The 20,794-nt window shown below is 44.3% G+C and overlaps 1 protein-coding gene across 2 annotated transcripts in view; it reads right to left on the bottom strand.

Annotated features, from left to right (window-relative positions):
* The window catches only part of ZMPSTE24 (zinc metallopeptidase STE24), a 105,230-nt gene that overhangs the window by 40,425 nt on the left and 44,011 nt on the right, over positions 1 to 20,794 (bottom strand). The window contains exons 4-5 of one of the 2 annotated variants that reach the window (XM_024199600.3): positions 13,141 to 13,257; positions 6,252 to 6,404 (exon numbers count right to left, since the gene is read on the bottom strand). The exons of the other annotated variant lie outside the window; for it this stretch is intronic. Coding sequence (XP_024055368.1) covers positions 6,252 to 6,404; positions 13,141 to 13,257 — 270 coding nt within the window. The remainder of the gene's footprint in view (positions 1 to 6,251; positions 6,405 to 13,140; positions 13,258 to 20,794) is intronic. 2 annotated transcript variants of the gene reach the window in all.

Genomic DNA, 20,794 nt, shown 5'->3' with positions numbered 1-20,794 from the left:
TCTCTGAAGCAGACGACTTCTCAAAAATTGTAGACCAGTGTTATGTGGGAGTACAGCTGCCGAATTTTGTCTATTGCTCATGCATACTTGCCTGCTTGCACTGGCGTTGCACATACTCACCTGGAGTGCTTGTGTCGATGCAAACTGTAGTGCACCATGAGTAGGCATTCCAGTGAGTCACATGCCAACATCCAGCGCAATGCCTTTTGGGAAATTTTCATTTTGTGGGATAGAAAAGACTTGCCCAGGGATCTCTGGGAGCTAGGGGTCAAGTTCTCAGAATGCAACTTTCTCCATCCCATCATGCTATTCATATCCCATAACTTGTGTCTTTTTAAAAATATTCCACAAATTCACATGGCACTGTTCAGTGGCTGCCATCTGTGACAGAAACATGGAGCCCACAGACCTCTGCACTAATCTCATGAACGCTACACAGTTCTCCTGTGCTTTGCAGACCCACAGGAAGTATAGTAACAATGGGGGACACGCCAATTTCTTCGAGGACTGTTTGCTGAGGGACACAGTGAAAACTTGTTGGTGGCATTTACAGAGTAGCTGCGGATGGACGAGCACTGCTTCTGGACACAAGAAACAAGCATTAACTGGTGGGATCATATGGTAATGGAGGTTCAAGATGATGAGCAGTGGCTGCAGAACTTTCAAACGTGAAAGGCCAGATTCCTGGGTCTGTATGCCAAGCTCACCCCAGCACTCCAGGGCAGTAATACCACATTAAGAGCTGCACTGACAGTGGAGAAACAAGTGGCAACTGCATTCTAGAAGCTTGCAAACACTGGATTGCTATTGGTCAGTGGGAAACCATTTTGCAACTGGAAAATCCACAGTACATCTCAGACAGGCAGCGCGGCACCAACGTCCCTCGAATGGGTGATCTGTGCAACGTTGCGGTGATCACTCACACCTTCTGCCTTCTGATGTGCCTGGGCACCATGATGAGGAACATCGCAGAGAATGTTATGCAGGATGTCATCAGGAAGCGAATCACCAGGACCCCCTCCAACCAACAGGTCACAACCTACTGAGCGGCTCACTGGAAGGCGAATTTGGAAGAAATGGGGGAAACTTTGCTTCGCTCTGGACTTGTGCCCCCAATGCTATGTGACAAATGGAGAAGCATATCAGCTGCCACTGGACGTGGTGTGAGGAACATCAGGCGCTGGGAGTCCTGGTGCCACAGGTAAAGAATACAGAGCACACAATCATCACTCCGAGAGGTAGAACCATGCTGGAGAGGGCCCTGAAGAATGCCATCCGCTGCCAGTATGTTGAAAACATAAAACGGAACTGGACCAGGGGAAGGCCTTCAAGGTGATGTGCAAGTGGGACGCCAGCAATCACTTCCTCGCAAGAGCAGTTTCACCCGACTTGCCGAGAGGAGGTTCATACACAGGGCCCAGCTCAACTGCATCCCGCTGAACAGAGCCGTCCGCCATGGGATACGGGACAAGTGATGCAGGAAATGTGGCTATGCCAGCGAGATGCTACCCCATGTCTTGTGTAGCTGCAAGTCCCATTCCAGAGCCTGGCAGCTGTGACACAACGCCATCCAGAATCGCCTAATCAGAGCCGCCACCCGAGGGGACGGTTGCTGTTAACTCCACCATCCCCGGAATGGACAGCCAACTGTGACCGGACACCATCACCACCAATGAGGAATGGAAGAAGATCATCATGGTGGACATCACAGTGTCCTTTGAGAACAGGATCCCAGCCTTCCGCAACGCCTGAGCTCGAAAAGTGGAGAAATACACTCCTGTGGCCATCGCTTGAGAGCTAGGGGTTACAAGGTTAAAACACACACTCTGATCATCAGAGCCCAGGGCACATGAGAATCCAGTAATGACTTAGTGTTGCAGGAACGTGGAATCAGTCAGTGCTACGCTCATGGTGTCAGACGGCATCAGGTGGTCGAGGGACAGCTATCTAGAACACATCACCAGACATCGGCAATACCACGAGAGATGAGCTGGAGTGTTGTTGAAAAGTAACTGAAAGTACTTCCCCAATGGATTGTATTTTCTAAGGGACAAACTATCCTAAATTCTCAATTAATGAGGGACAATCTTCACTCATTGCTATATTTGCTTTCCACAATCAACTCTCTGTATAACTTTTAAGAACATAAGAATGGCCATACTGGGTCAGACCAAAGGTACATCTAGCCAAGTATCCTGTCTTCCGACAGTGGCCAAAGCCAGGTGCCCCAGAGGGAATGAACAGAACGGGTAATCATGAAGTGATCCATCCCGCCCCCATTCCCAGCTTCTGACAAAGAGGCTAGGGACACCATTCCTGCCCATCCTGGCTTATAGCCACTGTTTGCCCTATCCTCCATGAATTTATCTAGTTCTTTTCTGAACCCTGTTATAGTCTTGGCCTTCACAACATCCTCTGCCGAAGAGTTCACAGGTTGACAGTGCGTTGTGTGAAGAAATAGTTCCTTTTGTTTGTTTTAAACCTGCTGCCTATTAATTTCATTTGGTGGCTTCTAGTTCTTGTGTTATGAGAAGGAGTAAATAACACTTTCTTATTTACTTTCACCAGACCTCAATCATATCCCCCCTTAGTCATCTCTTTTCCAAGCTGAAAAGTCCCAGTCTTGTTAATCTCTCCTCATACGGAAGCCATTCCATACCCCTAAATCATTTTTGTTGCCCTTTTCAGAACCTTTTCACCATGCACCTTTTGCCTCTGTCTTCACGAACAAGGTCAGCTCCCAGACTGCTGCACTGGGCAGCACAGTATGGGGAGAAGGTGACCAGCCCTCTGTGGAGAAAGAAGTGGTTCAGGACTATTTAGAAAAACTGGACAAGCACAAGTCCATGGGGCCGGATGTGCTGCATCCGAGGGTGCTAAAGGAGCTGGCGGATGTGATTGTAGAGCCATTGGCCATTATCTTTGAAAACTCATGGCGATCGGGGGAGGTCCCAGATGACTGGAAAAAGGCTAATGTAGTGCCCATCTTTAAAAAAGAGAAGGAGGATCCGGGGAACTACAGGCCAGTCAGCCTCACCTCAGTCCCTGGAAAAATCATGGAGCAGGTCCTCAAGGAATCAATTCTGAAGCACTTAGAGGAGAGGAAAGTGATCAGGAAGAGTCAGCATGGATTCACCCAGGGCAAGTCATGCCTGACTAACCTAATTGCCTTCTATGAGGAGATAACTGGGTCTGCGGATGAGGGGAAAGCAGTGGATGTGTTATTCCTTGATTTTAGCAAAGCTTTTGATACGGTCTCCCACAGTATTCTTGCTGCCAAGTTAAAGAAGTATGGGCTGGATGAATGGACTATAAGGTGGTGTGACAAAGTTCCTCCTCTATCTTGGTGGGTCCTGCGCTTATTGGCAGATTTTCTTGCCTCAGAGATTCACCATGTGGGTTGGGGACAGCCCAGAGACCTTCCCCTCTGGAAGAACCCACAATCCAGGTCAATTGGGAGGTTTGGGGGGAACCCGGGCCCGCCCTCTACTCCAGGTTCCAGCCCAGGGCCCTGTGGACTGCAGCTGTCTATAGTGCCTCCTGTAACAGCTGCATGACAGCTACAACTCCCTGGGCTACTTCCCTATGGCCTCCTCCAAAGACCTTCCTTATTCTCACCACAGGACCTTCCTCCTGGTGCCTGATAACACTAGTGCTCCTCAGTCCTCCAGCAGCACACCCTCTCCCTCTCCCTCTCAGCTCCTTGCGCCTCTTGCTCCCAGCTCCTCACACTCGCACCACAAACCAAAGTGAGCTCCTTTTTAAAGCCCAGGTGCCCTGATTAGCCTGCCTTAATTGATTCTAGCAGCTTCTTCTTAATTGGCTCCAGGTGTCCTAATTAGCCTGCCTGCCTTAACTGGTTCTAGCAGGTTCCTGATTACTCTAGTGCAGCCCCTGCTCTGGTCACTCAGGGAACAGAAAACTACTCATCCAGTGACCAGCATATTTGCCATCTACCAAACTCCTGTACCCCACTGGTCTGGGGCTGTCACAGTGGATAGAAAGCTGGCTAGATTATCGGGCTCAACAGGTAGTGATCAACGGCTCCATGTCTAGTTGGCAGCCGGTTTCAAGAGGAGTGCCCCAAGGGTCGGTCCTGGGGCCGGTTTTGTTCAATATCTTCATTAATGATCTGGAGGATGGCGTGGACTGCACTCTCAGCAAGTCTGCAGATGACACTAAACTGGGAGGAGTTGTAGATACGCTGGAGGGTAGGGATAGGATACAGAGGCACCTAGACAAATTAGAGGATTGGGCCAAAAGAAACCTGATGAGGTTCAACAAGGACAAGTGCAGAGTCCTGCACTTAGGACGGAAGAATCCCATTCACTGTTACAGATTAGGGACCGAGTGGCTAGGCAGCAGTTCTGCAAAAAAGGACCTAGGGGTTACAGTGGACAAGAAGCTGGATACGAGTCAACAGTGTGCCCTTGTTGCCAAGAAGGCTAACGGCATTTTGGGCTGTATAAGTAGGGGCATTGCCAGCAGATCGAGGGACGTGATCGTTCCCCTCTATTCGACATTGGTGAGGCCTCACCTGGAGAACTGTGTCTGGTTTTGGGCCCCACACTACAAGAAGGATGTGGAAAGAGTCCAGCGGAGGGCAACAAAAATGATTAGGGGGCTGGAGCACATGACTTATGAGGAGAGGCTGAAGGAACTGGGATTGTTTAGTCTGCAGAAGAGAAGAATGAGGGGGGATTTGATAGCTGCTTTCAACTACCTGAAAGGGGGTTCCAAAGAGGATGGATCTAGGCTGTTCTCAGTGGTAGCAGACGACAGAACAAGGAGTAATGGTCTCAAGTTGCAGTGGGGGAGGTTTAGGTTGGATTTTAGGAAAAACTTTTTCACTAGGAGGGTGGTGAAGCACTGGAATGGGTTACCTAGGGAGGTGGTGGAATCTCCTTCCTTAGAGGTTTTTAAGGTCAGGCTTGACAAAGCCCTGGCTGGGATGATTTAGTTGAGATTAGGTCCTGCTTTGAGCAGGGGGTTGGACTAGATGACCTCCTGAGGTCCCTTCCAACCCTGATATTCTATGGTTCTATGATTCTATGATGCATTGACTAAGACAGTAAATGCAATCCTTGTGTTAGCCAATATATTTTTCTAGAAGGCTTTGTAAATTTTGTATTTACGCAAAGCTGTATAGCTATGAACCAAACTCCCAGCATGCTTTTGTACTTATGCTAAGCTTATGGTGAACTGTGTATAACGTTTGTTCTTTATGTGCGCGGAACTTGTCAGGAGTAAGATGGGTTCTGTTAAGGATTATTATATATGAATAGTTGGTAAGTATCGTTAGTATAAAACAGTTTATGTCACTATGGTCTGCTGCTACTTGTACTCTACAGTTCATGAACATCTGGAAAGTTATGGTGTCTGGTTGGTATAGATGTCTTTTGTATGCTGAAAAATAGATATGAAACTAGATAAGGAAAAGGGTGTAAGGTGTATTAATCTTCTACTTGCTGTAAACAAATGGACAAAAATATGTCAGATTAACTCACACTTTGGAGCAGACATAGATGATGTGAGCTGTGATTGCTGTGAGACCACTTCTCAGAGATTGATAACGTACGACCCTCTCCTGTGCTGATTTTTCTGTTTAATAAACCGATTGAGTTATCTGACATTTCATTAATCATTAATGAAAAACGAACCCTAACAATTGGAAACAGAAGCAGGGAAATAATACTTTCCCTACTTCTACTTGATACTACTTCTGTCAACATTCGTGAGATCATCACGGAATACCAGGTTCAGTTCTTCCGTCAACCTAGCTACTGCCTCTTGGAGAGGTGGATTCACTACAGCGAAGGGAGAACCCCTCGCATCACTGTGATGATTGTCTACAGCTATGCTGCTGTAGCGTTTTAAGTGTAGACATACCCTAAGTACTATGTAACTGAGGACCAGTGGCTGGATGTTTGAAAAAGGATGTCAGATACCGTTGACAGAAATGCACATGTGGTCAAACTGTTATTGCTTCTTGATAGAAGACACTTCAATATTAGATTAAATGTATTTTTCATTTAAATGTCACATTAATAAGCTTTTATGAGCATTTAGAGGAATAATAAACAGGAGCTGCTGCTAGACTAATGATAGTAATAAGATTGTAAAGACTGATAGGGTTTCCAGTTTAAATTTCTTCCAGTTTTAAGAAATATATATTTTTTAAAAACTCTGTGCACTATACCCCGAGAACAAACTGATATTCAAAATGGACAAAAAAGTACCTCCATACTCACCAAGGAAACAACTAATGTGAACAGCCAGGCATAAATGAAGAAGTAGTCTCCCCCTATTTTAATAATGTAAAGCAGAAGAGAGGTCACGGGCAACAGAATACACTGAGTCACGATAAACTTCTTGATGGCATCCTTAAAAAAAAATCCCAGTGTCTGTAAAGAAAGAACATTAGTGATATTCATATTGTAGATAGCTAAGTGGTACTGTGGGTTAATGAACTGGTCTTTCACCTAATGTTCAAAATTTATTCTATGTTATAAGTGAGAGGAATACAGCAATACTGATGTGTGCCATGGAGCAACACAGTAAAGGCAACAATTAAATTTTGAAAGAACAGTTACTTACTTTTCAGGAACTATGGTTCTTCAAGATGTATTCTCTACATGAATTCCACTCTGGTGCACATGCATCCAAGAATACCATATAGGATTCTCTTAATCAGCAGTATCCAATGGAGCTGCACTTGCACCACAGATGTCCTTGCACCCCCGCCCCCCACTCGAAGACAAAAAGAGTAGAGTGAGCCCAAACAAAATGGCAATTTTTCGTAATATTTTTATGAAGGCTATGTGTGCCTCAGCTTCCCTCTGTACTTTCCATTGCTATCCATGTGGGGGAGTGCAGAGGTGCGGAGTTGAAGTCGGCTCTCAGGGCAGCACAGCAGATATGAGGTGTTTGCGTCGCTTTGCTGTCTGGGCCACAATGAACAGGTCCTTAAGGAATCGGATGGAACCTTCTGAAAGTGACCCATATCAGTGCATAATTCCCAAGAGAAAATGGGAAACCCCAATGACCAAAATACTCAATCACCAAGAGAAAGGTGGTTTTTCCCACCACCTCTCAGCAGCGAAGCTGAGAAGAGACCAGCTCAGAAACAAAGGACAAAGGACAGAGAGGTGACTGGCAGGGGATTAAAAGTGGTTTCTCAAAAAGGCTGGCTGCTCTCATGTGGGACTGACAAAAAGGTCAGAGACAAAAGCAATAATGGAACCCATTACAGCTTGGCTAATGGATTGCTCTGGCTTGGACAGATGGACACACAAATTTTATTTCTCTGTGCTAAACTAAGGACTTCCAATGTTGTATTCCAGTTAACTAATAAATCCTACTCTATTTTGAAAAGACTGCTTGATGTTACCGCAAGTATTTGCTGAGGTGAATTAGGCCCTGAAGAGTGCACAAGCCTCTGATTAGGAGTCTATCATAGTTGGATTTGCTGGCAAAGCTCAGTGTGAAATAGGAGTGCTTGAGGCCAGAAGCTCAGGCTCTGAGTGGGTGAGGCTGCAAGGCCTATTCTGAAGGAAGAAAGTGAAACCCCTTGGGAGTCTATTACTGAAGGGATTTCTCCAAGAGACTGTTTAAAAGCTGGGGCATAGTATCAATCCCATGGATCTGTGACACTTGTTTTTTCTAAGTCGGTGCGGGCAGGCCTCTTTCAAACAATGGTGTGCTGTTTGGCTTCCCTCTAGTTTTAACAGAGCTTGGGAAAGAAAACTGGAAGGTGAATCAGCTGATTTAAATGAAAATTTAAGACTTTTTAAAGAAAGAATTTCGAATGAGGCTAAGAGTTACACGGTGTTCCACAAAGATTAATTAAGGTGGACCAAACATGAATTTCCTCTACTCTCCATGCTTATATTATGTAGTCTTCATAGACAAGTGGCATAAAGAGCAGGCTCTGAGGGGATCAGAAAGAGGACACATCAAACCAGTAATACTATGCTGAGGTCCCAGAAAGGAGGGGGCTCCCGGACTGGGAGAAGTACATAAATGAGCTTCTTGAGGAATCTAACAACTGTAGGGTAGGAAAATATGCTATGACCCTGAACAGGTGGATGATGTGCCCATATTGCTGCTAACTATACCCTTTATGGATAGCCCTGAATGTTTTAGGGCAAGCAGACAGACCAGAACAACAGAAACCAGGGCTTCCAAGGGAGATGGGGATGTCCATTAGAGATTTTACTACTACATATCAAAGTGTTCTGGACTTACGTAGAATAGCTTCATTCGATGACCGCTAACTAGCCAGCATCCAGGCTGCCAAATATAATGATGCTAGATCTGGGTGTAAGATACGACCTCCATTTTTGTGAATCCACACTGGGAAGAACAGGTGTGATCTACAGCTGTATCGACAGATTTATCAGATGAGAGTACCAGAACTGTCTAAGTCAAGCTGGAACTATCATAATCACTGAGACTGAATCCTGTCCAAGTTTCCTCAGGACCTTGGTATTAATGGGATCGATGGTTAGGCATACATGAACTCTGGTGTCCATGAGGTGAGGAAGGCATATGACAGGGACCCTGAAGCAGAACATCCAGCATTTCTTGTTCTGGAATGTGGCAAATAGGGAGGCCCCAAAATAGACCTACCCACAAAAGATACTCCGCACAATTGAGTTTCACAGTTAGCTTGTGGTTGTCTGATCTAGCTATCCTAGCTGATCCAATGGGGCATTTTGTAAGCTTGGGGGATGCAAAGCTACAGGTTAGATTTGAAGACCAATGCACCAGCCTAATGACTTCTTGACAGAGCCAAGTTGATCATGCTCCTCCCCACCATTGCTGTTGTATTGTCCATCATCACTTGGATTGTGGATCCCTGAAGCAAGGGTTGAAATGCCACACATACTAGATGTATGGCTCTGAGCTCGAGGACATTAATGTGGAGAGAATTTCGGGGGGAGGGGGGAGAGAAAAGGAGAGACAAGAGGCACAGAAGGGTCTAAAGGTGGTCCAGATGAGCTCCCCATCTGAGTGTGTGGCATCAGTCATCAACTTCTTGGCAGGTGCTGCTCTATCTGGGACAAGGTGTTGCAGTTCGTAGCAAAGCTTACTGCGGAATAAAAGAGAAGAGAGAAGATCTGTAGTATGTGAGGGGCAGCTAGTGGCCTGAACATCTATGCAAAAGTTGCTCTAGATGCATCTGATACAATGGAATGTTCAACGTCCGCTTTCACTATGGTGGACAGGACTTTGTGGCTCCAGTCTTCGGGAATATCCAGGGAGGGCCAAATGAACACTGAAGACCAGCAAACACCCCATGGACGTGAAGATTCTGTGAGAAGTCCTCTCCCCATTAGATTGATGCTCACCATCTGAATGCTGGACCCAAGGACTACATGCACAGACTAATGGTATGTAAAAGTGTAACTGGCTCTCCAGGTAGATGCCTGACAAATCTCCTGCATAGCCAGGTTCTTGTTTGGCCCAGGAAGTTGAGCTATGATTTGCAACCTACAACACAGACCTTCGATACAAATCCAAGTAAATTTTGCTCAAACTGTTCTGGATGCCTTTTGTCCCTTTTTTGGGGTTGTGGCAGAGGACAAAGATGTGGAGAATGTAAAGTCTTGAGTTCTAAGGCGGTAAAGTTTTAGGTTTCTATGACAAAAGGGCACCTTATTACAAAACACTAGGAAAGAATCAAAGTTCCTGACATAGCACCACAAGATGATGGCTGCTACAAAGACTTCTGGAGATAGCAAGCAGACAGCAAATGCCTCACTGACTGAGAACGAAGAATGAGATGGGTGAGGAGTGAAGGAAAGTAAGGTCTACTCTCTAGCTTTTCCATTTCCTGGACTCTAGTGAGCAGAGGATGAGAGCCAATTAACTGGCTGAATAACAGTCTCAAGAAAAGAAGCTTGCCACTTGAGGTGATGTAGGATTAGACCACTTTCCAAGACATCTGGAGAAATCAAATCCAAGGCCTAGGGGAGGTTCTGAATCTCTTCAAAAAATACTAAGCAGAAACAAATTCCAGACACTACAATAGAATTTGGAGGGGACTGCCTGCAGAACTTAAGGAGAACATCAGTTGCCTGACCAAAGAAACCAAAAAATGTCAAGGAAACTTTCTCAAACCAGAGTTTGAGGTGAAGATTATCTAGGCCTTTGTGAACTACTGGGCCCTGAGACAGTAGATATGGAACTAGGGGGAAGGCAAGCAGATCCTGGGCTGACAGCATCAGCAATTCATAGAACCAACATCTAAAGGGAATCAATGATGATTATCTTTCCTCTACAACTTTCAGATTCCTCCAAATTCAGTAAAAAGGGGTCAGGAAAATTTACAAAGCTCTTCTTCCCTCTCCATTCCAAGGGATTAAAAAGGCATCCATTGTTCAAATGTCTCTGAACTCGCAACAAAATCAGCATAAACTGGGTAGGCATTCTTGGCTGTGGAAAGCAGATCCAGGCTTGGAGAGCCCCATTTTTAGCAGAATGGCCATGTGGAACCTTTCCCTTGACAGGAATGCATTAGAAATGTAAGAACCTTACAAGATGAGCTGGTCTGAGGGAGGTAAGATAATGTTTTGAAAACATTATAAAAATTGCTTCTACAAACTAGTACCTTGCTCCAAGTTCTGCTTTGCCTAAATAAGTAATCCACTATATATTGTCCAGTTGGATGAGTATTAGGGCAAATTGCATGGACTGGAGTTTGCAAAAAATCCATATATTTCTTTGCCTCCTTGGCCAGGTGCCCTAAGTCAACCCAAAGATAAACATTGCTCATTGGCTTTGGAAATGACTGACCAGTAAAAGTTGTGGAGAGGCACATTTTTGTTTAGATGCATGAGGCTTCCACAAGCCCACACATTGCCTAAGTGGGGCTAAGAAGGAAATTACTTTTCTCAGAGTTGATTATGAAGTCCATGACAGTAATTAACTGGGCTGACCTTTACACTTGATGACTCTGCCTGCCAAGAAGGATGGAGTATCTAGAAACTATCAGCAGCCATTGGTACAATATGCATCTTCTGTGAGCAAAATAGTGTTGCTATGACAACCACTTTGAAGAATACACACAGAGCAGATGGTAGGGCAAGATAATAAATTGAAATATTCATGGTCCAGAGCAAACATCAGGCAACCTCTGCTTCATGAAAACATATTGTCCTGCAAAGGGGAAAAATGGGTCTGTGCTCTTTTTGCTTCTTTATGAAGATGAATGAAAGGCTGAAAGGGGTTTGGTTTTGAACTCACAACACTCTTCCCTCAGATGTTTCTCAGGCATTTAAGTGTGTGTGAAAGAAGTGAAATAAAACATGAAGTTTTAAGTATTTTGAACGGATGTCATCTCCCTTCTCAGTTAATTAGGTTCTGTTTCCGTAGTATCTGGCCCACAGGGAATTTCAGGAAAAAATTGCTAGGCTAGACATGTATCAGGAGGTAGCCGTGTTAGTCTGTATCTACAAAAACAACAAGAAGTCTGGTGGCACCTTAAAGACTAACAGATTTATTTGGGCATAAGCTTTCGTAAAAACCTCACTTCTTCGGATGCATAGCAGAAGAAGTGAGGTTTTTACTCACGAAAGCTTATGCCCAAATAAATCTGTTAGTCTTTAAGGTGCCACCAGACTCCTTGTTGTTTTTGTAGGCTAGACATGTAATTCTAATGTGTGAAACCAAGAAGATTTTGGGGAGCTGAGTGCGGGGGAGCAGAGAGTAGATGGGAGGAAAAATTTCAGGCCTTCTTTATACATCATAGTAAAAAAGCCTCAGTTATTTTTCATTTGTGAAGGTTGATGGAGGCAAAACAGTCTCCTGTTTCTACTGCAGTAAGGATGAAGTAACTGCTACCCTGGCTCTACTTGGAAATGTCTAGACGTGACAAACAACTAGTTCAGTTACTTTAGGTCTAGCTTCGACTCAGTCCTCCTGGTTCCTGGGAAACTGCAAATAGAAATGAGAAAATCCCAGGGCATCTGGTACTGTGCTCTTGCAGATGAAGCAGATAAATTCTCTACAATATGAGAAAGGGCTTTCCTGATTGATTTCCCAACTTTCAGCCTGTGTTAAACTGGAACTTTGTGGTGGGCTCTGGGCCCTACAGTCCCTTCCTGGAGAGATATAGTGCTGTGCAGACAGTTACAGCCAAGGCGTCAAAGTCCACAGAAATAAATTGCCTATTATGATCTGGATAGGAATGTTTCCCTCTCACAGAAGCAAACCCTTTCTTCAGAGGAACTGGAAAGAATGAGGGCCAGGGAGGAAGGAAGGAACCAGGTCTGATTTACCCTGAGGAGGTACCCCTAGCTGAGCAAGAGTTAAGGCAGAAATTGAGAAGGGGAAGCTCTCTGAAGAGAAAGGTCCTGCCAGTGTAGGAGGGAGACCTACGCAGGTGATGGGGAAGGGGCAAGTTAAGGAAATTGAAGCTGCTGGAACAAGACAAGTGAGTAGTTTGTAGGAGGTGAGAATGAAGAGATGACCCTTCTGGTTTAGCAGAAGGCGGAATTCATGAGGCAGATTAAGGAGGTAAACCAGAGATGGTGCTCTCAACCCCACTCAATCAGCTACATGCAGTGCCTGGACTTGGGTGTCAGAAGTGCTTCTGGGGAGGGGTAGGCAGCAGCCTGGCAAAGGAACACTCATTAGACCTCTTCAACATGGGACTGGTAAGGGGAACCAGGCTATAGGAGGCAGAGACAAGACCTAACTGACAATGGAAGCGACGAGGCAGGAGAGATTCTTGACTCCACAACGAGGGTATATATTTCCTCTTCTCTTTGCTGCAACAGCTGCCACCATCTTCCCTGAACAACTTGTCATAAGACATGACTGATCCATTCGTAGGTGCTGGTGTGATGTTTGTGTGAGGGCAGCTGCAGAAAGAGCTAAGTACTAAGAATTCGTGGTCTGGAACAGAAAGTGATCTGATGATATAAGGGAAAGAAGAAGCTGGCATATCTGTGAATTATGGTCAAAACATTCAGAGATTTAGGTTCCCACAGAAATATTAATGTCACATTGCATATGGTAAAAGAAATACTACTGGCAAATAGGAGGTATTTACAGATATTTGTCCACCTGGCATTTTCTATAAACTAACTTTAATTTGGAAAGCTATTTCCATAGAGGTATATTTCACAGTACCTGCTGATTGAAGCCATGTTTCTCCTCTATGACAAAGGTATTATATAGACTCCATGGTAGGCCAGTCACCGCACTGAAGAGTGTAGCAAGCAGCAGGAACACCAATGACTGAGCAATCTATACACAAGAAAAAGAGTTCCTACTTATAAACTTCTTACAACATAATTTAGACATCTTATTGCCAATAAAGCAAATTTATATAAATACTATAACAGGAACTGGCTGAAAGCTAAAGCTAGATAAATTGAGGCTAGAGATAAGGTGCAAATTTTTAATGCTTAGGGTCATTAACCAATTGAACAACTTGTCTGGAGATGTAGCAGGTTAAGGCTCCAAGTGATTGAATAAAGTTTGGACATCTTTCCAAAAACATGATGTAGCTTAACCACAACATTTAAGCTTAATGAAGGATTTACTAGGTGAAATTCTTTGGTTTATGCTAATCAGTAGCTTGGACTAGATGATAATAATGGTCCTTTCTGGCCTTAAAACCTATGAATCTATAAACACACATTTATTAGTATTTGAAGATAAGGTAAGAAATATAAAGGGCAAAGAGCGAATATGTAAAGCCCAACAACGTAACAGACACAGGATAGAGCCCAGGATACAGGGGGAAGTTACATACACAAATTTCTGATAACAGGATACCCTCCTGAGTCTTGATTTGGAATGAGTGCCATATAAGGAGCTGCATTATACATGGCAATCCATAACAAAATCCTTTTCCATTTAAGACTATATCACTTTAATTGGGTTCGTTTCTAGGATATAACAGTACATTCTGTACTTCTAATGAAAGGCTTTCTTCTAGCTCATCTAAAGGTCTATTCCCCATGCAGTCAAGTGACGGTACCTAAGGTCCAAATGACAGACCTTTCTTGTTTGTTATGACAAGACCAGTGTCCGTGGTAGAGGTTCCACTGATCCTTTTGACAGATGCATCAAATCCAGATACCACTGTTGTCTGGGCTATGCTGGTGTTATTAAAATCACCCTGGCTTTGTCCGGTTTTATCTTATTCTCCAAATAAGGGGAAATGGAGGAAAAGCATACATTAGACCCTGACCCCAGTGTATTAGAAAAGCATCCAATACGGATTCCTTTTCTTTGCGTGCCCTGGAACAATATCTCTGGCATTTCCTGTTGTTGCTGGATGCAAATGGGTCTATTATTGGGTTCCTCCATAAACTGAAGAGGTGATTCACCACTTCATCCTTCAAAGACCATTCGTGCATCTGACCTGAGGACCTGCCTAGATGATCTGCAAGAGGGTCCTGTCCCCGCGTTATGTGAATTACTACTAGATAAATATCATGTTCTATATAATAGTTCCAAAGACTCTTGGTCTCCCTGCATAAATTCACCGAGTGAGTCCCCCTTGTTTAAATAATATAACACTGCCATATTCTCTGTTACAATCTAAATTGCTTTGTATTTGAGTTGAGGTTAAAAAGATCTTAGAGCTAGTTTGATTGCTCTCTTTTAAAATACTGATGTGTAATTTCCTTTCCTTTGGTGACAATGATCTTTGACCAACAATTTGTTGTTCAGATGTGCTCCCCATTCTAAGACAGATGCATTCTTGATCAGTATTACAGATATTGTATGGTGACTGAAAGTGTGCCTTTCATTGCATTTTGATTGTCTATCCACCATATTAAAGACGTTAACAGCTGTCATGGAATTAATTTTTTCAATGCATGTTGTCTAAAGCTGGTTTATAATACCTTTGCTAACCAGTGCTGAAGGTCTCATCTGAAGACAAGCATAAGGAATCGCTGCTGCACTTAACACCCACAGACCCAGCAACCGAAGGAAGAAAAGAATGGATTGTCTTAGTGACAGGTGGAAGAATCGTAGAATCATAGAATATCAGGGTTGGAAGGGACCTCAGGAGGTCATCTAGTCCAACCCCCTGCTCAAAGCAGGACCAATTCCCAACTAAATCATCCCAGCCAGGGCTTTGTCAAGCCGGGCCTTAAAAACCTCCAAGGAAGGAGACTCCACCACCTCCCTAGGTAACGCATTCCTGTGCTTCACCACCCTCCTAGTGAAATAGTGTTTCCTAATATCCAACCTAGACCTCCCCCACTGCAACTTGAGACCATTGCTCCTTGTTCTGTCATCTGCCACCATTGAGAACAGCCGAGTTCCATCCTCTTTGGAACCCCCCTTCAGGTAGTTGAAGGCTGCTATCAAATCCCCCCTCAGTCTTCTCTTCTGGAGACTAAACAATCCCAGTTCCCTCAGTCTCTCCTCATAAGTCATGCGCTCCAGACCCCTAATCATTTTTGTTGCCCTCCGCTGGACTCTTTCCAATTTTTCCACATCCTTCTTGTAGTGTGGGGTCCAAAACTGGACACAGTACTCCAGATGACGCCCCACCAATGTCGAATAAAGGGGAACGATCACGTCCCTCGATCTGCTGGCAATGCCCCTACTTATACAGCCCAAAATGCCGTTAGCCTTCTTGGCAACAAGAGCACACTGTTGACTCATATCCAGCTTCTCGTCCACTGTGACCCCTAGGTCCTTTTCTGCAGAACTGCTACCTAGCCACTCGGTCCCTAGTCTGTAGCAGTGCATAGGATTCTTCCGTCCTAGGTGCAGGACTCTGCACTTGTCCTTGTTGAACCTCATCAGGTTTCTTTTGGCCCAATCCTCTAATTTGTCTAGGTCCCTCTGTATCCGATCCCTACCCTCTAGTGTATCTACCACGCCTCCTAGTTTAGTGTCATCTGCAAACTTGCTGAGAGTGCAGTCCACGCCATCCTCCAGATCATTAATAAAGATATTAAACAAAATCGGCCCCAGGACCGACCCTTGGAGCACTCCGCTTGAAACTGGCTGCCAACTAGACATGGAGCCATTGATCACTACCCGTTGAGCCCGACGATCTAGCCAGCTTTCTATCCACCTTACAGTCCATTCATCCAGCCCATACTTCTTTAACTTGGCAGCAAGAATACTGTGGGAGACCGTATCAAAAGCTTTGCTAAAGTCAAGGAATAACACATCCACTGCTTTCCCCTCATCCACAAAGCCAGTTATCTCATCATAGAAGGCAATTAGGTTAGTCAGGCACGACTTCCCCTTGGTGAATCCATGCTGACTGTTCCTGATCACTTTCCTCTCCTCTAAGTGTTTCATAATTGATTCCTTGAGAACCTGCTCCATGATTTTTCCAGGGACTGAGGTGAGGCTGACTGGCCTGTAGTTCCCCGGATCCTCCTTCTTCCCTTTTTTAAAGATGGGCACTACATTAGCCTTTTTCCAGTCATCCGGGACCTCCCCCGATCGCCATCAGTTTTCAAAAATAATGGCTAATGGCTCTGCAATCTCATCTGCCAACTCCTTTAGCACCCTCGGATGCAGCGCATCCGGCCCCATAGACTTGTGCACGTCCAGTTTTTCTAAATAGTCCCGAACCACTTCTTTCTCCACAGAGGGCTGGTCACCTTCTCCCCACATTGTGCTGCTCAGCGCAGCAGTCTAGGAGCTGACCTTGTTTGTGAAGACAGAGGCAAAAAAATCATTGAGTACATTAGCTTTTTCCACATCCTCGGTCACTAGGTTGCCTCCCTCATTCAGTAAGGGGCCCACACTTTCCTTGACTTTCTTCTTGTTGCTAACATACCTGAAGAAACCCTTCTTGTTACTCTTAACATCTCTTGCTAGCTGCAACTCCAAGTGTGATTTGGCCTTCCTGATTTCACTCCTGCATGCCTGAGCAATATTTTTATACTCCTCCCTGGTCATTTGTCCAATCTTCCACTTCTTTTTTGCGTTTAAGATCAGCAAGGATTTCACTGTTTAGCCAAGCTGGTCGCCTGCCATATTTACTATTCTTTCTACACATCGGGATGGTTTGTTCCTGCAACCGCAATAAGGATTCTTTAAAATACAGCCAGCTCTCCTGGACCCCTTTGCCCTTCAAGAGATGTATACCTCTTTTTATTTTGATCTCTCCCCTCTCTGGGAGAAAAGCTTTCTCCACAGTTGAATCCAATATGCCTCCAATATAAAGAATCTGAGTAGGGTTTAGACATGACTTTTCCCAAATCTGTAATCCCAGACTAACAGAAGTGAAAATATTTGACATACATGTAGTAACATATCTTCCTTGGATGATACTTTTATTAATCAGTTATTAACCAGATACAGGTATACAGTAGAACCTCAGAGTTACAACGCCTCAGGAATGGAGGCTGTTTGTAACTCTGAAATGGTCAGAACTCTGAACAAAATGTTAGGGTTGTTTTCAAAAGTTTACAACTGAAGACTAACTTAATACAGCTTTGAAACTTTACTATGCAGAAGAAAAATGCTACTTTTAACCATCTTAATTTAAATGAAACAAGCACAGAAACAATTTCCTTACCTTGCCTATTTTTTTTAAACGTTCCCCTTTTTTTAGTAGTTAACGTTTAAACACAGTACTATACAGCATTTTGCTTTTTTGTGTGTATGTTTGCTACTGCCTGATTGCACACTTTCAGTTCCAAATGAGGTGTGTGGTTGACTGGTCAGTTCGTAACTCTGGTGTTCTACTGAATATACATGCTCTGCCTTCTTAGGTATGCTGCAACAAGAGGCATTTTGTAAACATCCTGGGTGCAACGGACAAACTGAAAGGGAGGACCTTGTACTGAAAACGGTCCTCTCTAACAACAAAATGCAGATTCTTCCAATGACACTGTCTTATAAAAATGTGGAAGTATGTGCATCTTTTAAGTTCAGACCTGCAACCAATCTTGGAGGGAAAGAGACAGTATTACAGAAGTTAGAGACAACAATGCGGAAGTGAAATTTCTTTATTGAAGTGTCGCCTTAAATCCAAAATAGGGCAAAGGCTCCCATTTTTGGGAGGGGAAGGGGGAATTAGAAAAATAACACAAGTAAAACCCTTCCCACTTGATCTTGTGGAACTACCTCTATTACACCTAACTATAGTAGAAACTGAACCATGTTTTTTAACAAATTGAGATGACACTGATCTCTGTCCAGATATGAAGCAGGTGGGTTGTGTGTGGGGTGGGGTGGGGGAGGGATGGGGGGGGTTTGAATTGAATTGAATTGTATTGTGTAAAACACATGAAATAACTTTTAAAATCCATCTGTCTGATGTTATTAACTCCCATTGGTAATAAAAACATGACAACCAGTTTCAAAACTATGGACAAAACCACTTGAAGAACCATGTCCTTATGTCAAATCTGATATCTTGGAGGAACTGTAGAAGATAAAGACAAAACACTTTCCTTTTATTATTGGGAGGTTTGATTTTCTTCCTCTGTTGTAGTTGGTGTTTTGGGGTGTAATGTTGAGGTTGGAAATGACATGCCCATCTCTGATAATTGTAATGAACTGAAGGAGACTAAGTTGAGTATGCTCTTTAATACTTGTTTAATGGAGTTGAATATGGCCTCTTCCTTGTATTAAAGAAACCTAAAGATCTAGTAGCAGATCTTATATTTATACTTCTTCAGCATCTCATCAGTCTGAATACTAAACAGACAGTCTCCTTCAAATGGAAGCTGGGGACGTATCAGTTGAAAGTAACAGAGGAGGAGAAGGACCTCAGAGTATTGGTTGACCACAGGAGGACTATGAGCCGCCAATGTGATAGCCGTGAAAACAGCTAATGCGGTCTTGGGATGCATCAGGCGAGGTATTTCCAGTAGAGATAAGGAGGTGTTAGTACCGTTATACAAGGCACTGGTGAGACCTCATCTGGAATACTGTGTGCAGTTCTGGTCTCCCATGTTTAAGAAGGATGAATTCAAACTGGAACAGGTACAGAGAAGGGCTACTGGGATGATCCAAGGAATGGAAAACCTGTCTTATGAAAGGAGACTCAAAGAGCTTGGCTTGTTCAGCCTAACCAAAAGAAGGCTGAGGGGAGATATGATTGCTCTCTATAAATATATCAGAGGGATAAATACCAGGGAGAGAGAGGAATTATTTAAGCTCAGTACCAATGTGGACACAAGAACAAATGGATGTAAACTGGCCATCAGGAAGTTTAGACTTGAAATTAGACCAAGGTTTCTAACCATCAGAGGAGTGAAGTTCTGGAACAGCCTTCCAAGGGGAGCAGTGGGGACAAAAGACATATCTGGCTTCAAGACTAAGCTTGATAAGTTTATGGAGGGGATGGTATGATGGGATAGCCTAATTTTGTCAATTAATTGACTATTAGCGGTAAATATGCCCAATGGCCTGCGATGGGATGTTAGATGGGGTGGGATCTGAGTTACTACAGAGAATTCTTTCCTTGGTGTCTGCCTGGTGAGTCTTGACCACATGCTCAGGGTTTAGGTGATCGCCATATTTAGGGTCGGGAAGGAATTTTCCTCCAGGGCAGATTGGCAGAAGCCCTGGGGGTTTTTCACCTTCCTCTGCAACATGGGGCACGGGTCACTTGCTGGAGGATTCTCTGCACCTTGAAGTCTTTAAACCACGATTTGAGGACTTCAATAGCTCAGACATAGGTTAGGGGTTTGATACAGGAGTGGGTGGGTGAGATTCTGTGGCCTGCATTGTGCAGGAGGTCAGACTAGACAATCATAATAGTCCCTTCTGACCTTAAAGTCTATGATTCTATGATCCTCTTTTCTGTCACGAGGGAGTCCCACCAATCTTAACCATGTGTGTCTCCTTTGTGAGAAAGCCAAAGCTACTGATCTTGCTTAAGTATCTGAGGAGTCAAAAGGTGCTCTCAACTGTTGCTTAGCAACATTCACTCCTTCAGACTAAATTCCTTCTGTCTAAAACTCTCTGCAGTTCCTTCTCTACTGCAGAGTCCCACATTGAGAACTCTGAAGTAGAAGGTAGAAGGGTGGGTTGTGGAGCACCCACTGGCGAACATATCTCGAAGAATCATCGTTACTGCACAAGGTAACTTCGTCATCGTCTTCTTCAAGTAGTGTCCCTATGGGTGCTCCACTGTAGGTGACTTCACAGCAGTATTGCCCGTGGAGGGCTGGGACTTAGGAATGAAGTCTGTTACTACAGAAAGTACTGAGGAGCCGAAGATGGCATTGGAAGCCGAATCTCCAGTGATTGCATAACGATCTGCGAAAGTGTGGGCAGAGGCCCAAGTCGCTGCTCTGCAGATTTCCAAGATAGGGACACCTTTAAGGAATGCGACCGTGGTAGAAATTGACCTTGTGGAGTGCGTACAGACTCCAGACAGAGGCAACAGGTTGCATCCTTGCTAACAGAGATTAATGCAACTTGAGACCTATTTGCATAGTCTTTGAGCCAATATTGCAGAGCCTTTGGAGCTTTCCGCAAATGAAAGGAAGAGCTTAGGGGATTTCCTAATGTCCTTAGTTCTGTCCAAGTAGAATGCTAGTGCTCTTCTAACATCTAGCATATGCAGAATCGTCTCGCTGTTGTCACGATGTGGTTTTGGGGGAAAAACAGGGAGAGGGTGCTGTTGATTCATATGGAAGGTGGAGGCAACTTTAGGGAGAAACTTGGGATGAAGCTTCAGGATTACTTTGTCTTAAAAAAGGGGGGTGGGGGAGAATTAGAAATGCTGTCTTCATGGACAGGTGTAAGAGGGAGCAAGTTGCCATGGACTCAAAGGGAGGTCTAGTCAAAGCTCTGAGAACTAGGTTAAGATCCCAGGTCAGAGCAGATG

Source organism: Terrapene carolina, unplaced genomic scaffold (assembly GCF_002925995.2).
Source record: "Terrapene carolina triunguis isolate 2854851 unplaced genomic scaffold, T_m_triunguis-2.0 Scaffold236, whole genome shotgun sequence".
Classification (NCBI taxonomy): domain Eukaryota; kingdom Metazoa; phylum Chordata; order Testudines; family Emydidae; genus Terrapene; species Terrapene triunguis.
Note: the sequence above shows the minus strand (reverse complement) of the source record. Positions and strands in the feature narration are given on the sequence as shown.